Here is a 5,527-nt window from a genome sequence, read left to right as displayed (position 1 = left end):
TTTTGGAAATGAATAATATTTTATATAAACATTTTGATTAAATGTATTTTACTCTCGTAAGTTTTCATTTTCTAATCAAAGTATTACTTGTGTCCAAACTTTAATAACTTATTTGAGTTAGAATATATGTTAAGCACGCTAACCTCTATATTACTTTGTGTGAATTTATCTAAAATTGACAATAATTCAATTTAATTTTATGTTGTTATTATATAGATTCATTGTTGTTTGCTTCCAATATATTCTCAAAGCTCATATGCATGGGTAATGGATGTTATGCGAATAACTTTTGTTATCGTAAATTTGAAAACATTGCGATATTTTCTCCACTCATGCAAAAATGTTATATGTTTCGTTCAAGAGGTTTCGTTGATAGTGATGAGCATTTACCTTAAATGCAAATACTTTCTTTTAAAAATAAATGCTTCTTATTTTCCAAGTGGACAATAGACATCATAGGGATGCAAAATGATATGCTAGTGACTTAAATTGCAATTGGGAAACTTGTTGCTTAGGTAATTTTCTCTGCAATTCCCAACACAATATCTTACCTTCCAATAGGCTTTGGGTTTTCATTAAAGAGAGGACATTGGTTGTGGAGTGATACATAGTGGTTATTAATATATTAAATTGTCACACTACAGAGAATGGCAGTGGATGGATTAGATGGATATACTGTTAGGGACACCGCGACCGGTAAGGCCACCGGACTTTGATAAATCAGTGGTGTCAGGATACAGTAACGTATATGGAACTAGAGAAGGCCCAAGCCTATTCTTCAGTTTGGGATTATTGTTTCTGCTTGTTACATTCTTCTCCACTTGCACTAACTTCGATGAAAATCGATTGAAAGCTTCATCTATCCTGTTGTCATCAACCCATTCTGGTGTGGACCCTTGTATTTGTCCCACATATACTTCATTTTTAGCATGCTTTGACAAGATCTCCAAAATGGACATGACAAGTGTGGCTTGGGAGGGAGTAGATATGGTTTTAAGGAAATATCCATCTACATCTCTCACCATCTCAGTGTATTCTTTGGAACCTATCTTTGGAATAAGTTGTTTACTCATGGTGGGAAGATTGGGCATGTACCCTCCATAAGCATATTGTCCGAAGTTGACGGCAGCATGATGAGCGGAGGCAAGCCAAATAATAGTGGTCAGCGCTTCAACAACTTCATCTTTTGTCTTCATTTTGTACCATCTGCTCGGATCGTCCTTTAAGTCTCCATGCCCAACATTTACTATCTCACTCCACCAACCTTGCAATTCTTGATCTCTTTCCATAGATGCATCATCATTGTAATACAAAGATAAGTAGTCTGAAACCCAATCCTTCATAGCAAACCATATTTCGAGGCCATCCATGGCAAACGGGTAGTCTTCAATAATGAGCTTTAGCTCGTGGGGCGCTGTTGGGTCCCTAATAGCCATTCCCCTACAAAACATAAAATTTATATGTCAATGGAGTATGCTATGAATATTTAATGAAAATAGTGTTTAAATCTTTGAAAAAAAACCTTTTAAGAAGATCAGCTGGCAATCCTTGCTCATTAAATCTCCAATCTTTATAGATTGTAGATGACATCTCCATGGAGTATTTGCGTGGAGTAAAGCTTTTTTCAATAATTCCTCCCGCGTTGATTAAGCTTTGACGCGCAGCTTGATTGATGTCCATCGTATCAAGATAATGAGGTATCAATAACTTATACACCGGATGCATTCTACTAAGTTGTCTGTGAGTAGCTATAATAAAAGGCTCTATTGTTGCATGAGTTCTCAACCTGCACTCATTAAAGCCAGTAAAATTCAATGTAGTAAAGTTGAAACTATTGAATGATAACTGCTAATAGGTAAATATAAAAATTTCTTAAAACACGTTTCAATTTAGGAATGGATAATTTTAGTAGTTGTCTTTAAGAAATAAATATATAGTAATAAGAATTAAAAGAAAAATATATATACCCATTACTATTATATTTAATTATAAATATTTTATTTTAAATAATTTAATATTTAAAAATATGTACTAAGTTTTAAATTTAGAAAAGATAGTGTGTCACCACATTTCCTGAATGAAAGTTACTTGTTGGAATGTATTAATAATAATAATTGATAATTAAAGAATATATATATATATATATATATATATATATTTATTTGTGAGAGGTAAAAAATATAAATTTAAATAAGGATATTTTTAGATTTTAAATTAATAAATTAAAAGAATAATATAGTCGATATTATTATAATATAAGCAAGAATGTTTACCAATGACTAATCAATTGATGGTAACCCGCATCGTTGACACGAGCATGAGCTTTTGCTAGCAACCATAACGCTCCTTCTTCTGTTCCCTCCTCAGCAGGAGTGTACACGTTTCTAACACCTAATTCCTGTTCAGTGGTGGGAGGCAAACACAATTCAATGGCCACGGGCTTCAGCACTCCCTCGTTTGTGAGGAAGAAAAGTGTGCGACTGCCATATGTTTTACTCCCCTCTGATAGCGTATTGATTCGTTCCGCATAAAGCATGTATGCATCATAATAGTCCAGAATAAAGAGCTTCTTTGAGGCAACAGCCTGCATCAACGTACATAGATTTGATTTATTTGAAATACCTGTAAACGAATGGAGAACTAGAAGAGAGTATAAGATTAAGGTAAAGCGCGACGAACCTGCCCCACAGAAAGGCCCTCGAGGAACTTTTCTATGTGTTGCTCGGTGATTGAACTCTTCTGTGGGCCGTAGATATTTGGGTCCAAGCTGCTGGACGGGGGAAATGTCTGTCACACGTAAAATCTAATTATCGGCGCGAACGAAAAACCATCAAATGTCCTTTCCCTATTTGTATATAAAGAACTCATCAAATTACCTGTAAGCATTGAATTACCATCGGATTCAAACCAGCTAGCGCTTGTCTTGCATATTCAAGATCGGCCTTCCACGCGCTCTCATTACCTATGGTTGCCAAAATTCATTTCATTTAAAGAAATTATTTGAGCGCGAGAAACAAATAGTTTGAGAAAAATTTTGAGTAATGCAAACAGATAGTTGAGTTAAATAGACGTAAAATATTAACATGTTTTCACCTGCAAAAACTTGAGGGCGCACAAACTCTATCAGTGGATTGTTCTCTGCAGATTCCAGTAATCCATGGACAATCTGAAGAGGATTCTCGTGTCTAAGAAGTTTCTCAAGGGAATTATATCGACTTTGAAATCCCCGGACGTAGAGCTGTTCAATTTGTTCGAATGTTTTGAACGCAGTTTCAGAACCTTCCGTGATCTCAGGCACAATGAGATTGGCGAAAGCATTGATGGTGTGGGCTCCAAAATCAGTGAAATCCGTGTGAGGGAACCTTTCGTCTGGCGGAATAAAAGTCACTTCTGAACCACTTGGCCGGCTTTCAGATTTGGGATCTGCATTCAAATTTATTTCAAGCTCTAATTAGTAATATCAGCTACCATGTTATTCTCTCCTCCACCAGACTCATGCCTGTTGAACATTATAATCCCTAGCTGCAATTACGAACCTGGCGTATCTAATAAAATTCACAACGTAAAACCCAAATGTCCATGTCCTTAAACAGTAAAAAATAGCAGACTACTTGTCACCTAATCTCTAATAAACGGTTTCCTAACCAGACAGTTTCATAAAATGCTTGAGAACATGCAGGTGTATATATAAACCCGAATGCTACTACGGGGATGAAATGCTAAACCTGTTTTAGTTGGTGGACGGCCCGTCCTGCATCTTCTAGGATATGGGTAGTCCTTGGATCCACCCAGCGCTGGTCTCAGCAGCTCTGGACTGCTGTCAGGGTTGCCAAGATCGTTGTACACGTCATAATCGTATATCCGATCATATACTTTCCTCTCTCCCGTTCCATTTCCTCGTAGTTCCACCATATCTTGCTCCCTCAGTTTTTTTAAACCTTCTGGTGTCTCCTCGGGTAGGTAGCTCTAATCACACGACGCACCCATTTTAATATGGACCCGTATTTTTAGTCTTTTGTAAATGAAAACTATAAAACAATTAACTGGAAAAGAAGTGCATATAAATACGCCATACCTTGTTAGAGAAGAAAATACGATCAGTTTTGCTGGTCTCATAGGGTGTAATCCAGGAATTGCACTTAAAGCGCAGTTTACCGTGACCAGGTATATCCAGAGTTAGAGATTTGAGAAAGAACTGTCGTGAATGCATATTCCTTACGAGGAATGCTCCCGGAACTCCCAGACCAGAGTTCCACTTGAAGCTGGTTTCGTAATGTCTGTCGCTAGCAATGGGGCCATCGAAGGGATTCCACTTTAAATAAGACGCTTCGTCAGTCATTTTTCCGAATCCCGTTTCTGCCATCATATATACATTGATTTTAAGAGAAAAATCGTAGCAAGACAGACAGACAGATATCATATTATAATACGCCATGGAAACCGTCTAAACAGACAGATATTATATTATAATTATACGTCCTGGAAACCGTGTAAACCAAATAATTGAAATATATTACCTGGATCAACATGGTTGCTGCTCAGCAGTTGGAGGGATACTCTGTTGCCTGTCAACTCAGACGCCTCATCAGCCAGAATTGCAGGGTAATCAGTGGCGTTGAGAATCGATACCTCTTGCAGGATCACTTCCCCAGGAATCATCGTTTGCTCCATGACCATTGTAGGTGTTGCAAAAACCTAGTCTGTATTTCCTTGTGTTGAAGGCAAAGCCTCTGTACTGGGCTCTCCTCTGCTTCAAGAATCAAAACTATATGTTATGTTATGTCTAAAATCGTCTGAGAATTGCTTGTGACTTCTCCAATGAGCATGGCTGCCTATTTGTAGATCATCGTTTCTTCTGGTCAACGCCTCGTGGCAGATCATTTGTATGAATGGGAATTCTGGTCGCGTAATCGTGTGGATGAAAATTCTCCAACGGAACCTCGTACAAAGTCATTCAATATCATTTTCTGTGTCGAGCATGATTGGTGTATGGCGCTGCGATCGGCGGCCTCGTCACATATCTAAACTGTATATGGAAGCACGTGTTCATTATCACATATCTGTATATGGTCATTATCACATATATCTACCTTGTATATGCAAGTGGCAGCGTTCAAGCGTCTGTCTTTATCACTTCACTTCCAAATGGCAATTGTATTCTATGGACTCACATTTTACCTATTACCTGAACATTTCAAACGCCGTGTGTGTCACATGGTTTTAGGTGAATTCTTTGACCGTGATACTGTCTCCAATGGCCATCGCTGCCTATCTGTAGACCATCGTTTCTTCTGCTCCACGCCTCGTGGCAGATCATTCGTATGAATGACCACTGTGGTCCCGTAATCGTGTGATGAAAATTTTCCAACGGAACCTCGTACAACGTCATTCAATATCGATTTCTATATCGAGCCTGATAATTGGTGTAGGCCCCACGGTCGGCGGCCTCGTCACATATCTAAAGTGTCTTGGTATAACTTCACTTCTAAATTGTATAAGAAAGCACGTGTATCACTTTACTTTCAAA

The 5,527-nt window shown here is 37.9% G+C and overlaps 1 protein-coding gene across 1 annotated transcript; it reads right to left on the bottom strand.

Annotated features, from left to right (window-relative positions):
* Nucleotides 1-495: 495 nt before the first annotated feature.
* On the bottom strand, nt 496-4,823 carry LOC149187766 (linoleate 9S-lipoxygenase A-like). Its single transcript, XM_089411465.1, has 9 exons — nt 4,518-4,823; nt 4,076-4,356; nt 3,726-3,966; nt 3,094-3,423; nt 2,877-2,962; nt 2,680-2,787; nt 2,274-2,584; nt 1,523-1,786; nt 496-1,440 (listed from the first exon to the last, which is right to left on the bottom strand). Exons 1-9 carry the CDS (start codon nt 4,675-4,677, stop codon nt 663-665), a joined length of 2,559 nt encoding a protein of 852 aa, XP_089267591.1. The 5' UTR covers nt 4,678-4,823; the 3' UTR covers nt 496-662.
* Between the last annotated feature and the right edge of the window lie 704 nt (nt 4,824-5,527).

Source organism: Pinus tabuliformis, chromosome 3_1 (assembly GCF_031772625.1).
Source record: "Pinus tabuliformis cultivar Carrire ecotype Pingquan chromosome 3_1, CPIR1, whole genome shotgun sequence".
Classification (NCBI taxonomy): domain Eukaryota; kingdom Viridiplantae; phylum Streptophyta; class Pinopsida; order Pinales; family Pinaceae; genus Pinus; species Pinus tabuliformis.
This window is presented reverse-complemented; position numbering and strand designations above follow the sequence as displayed.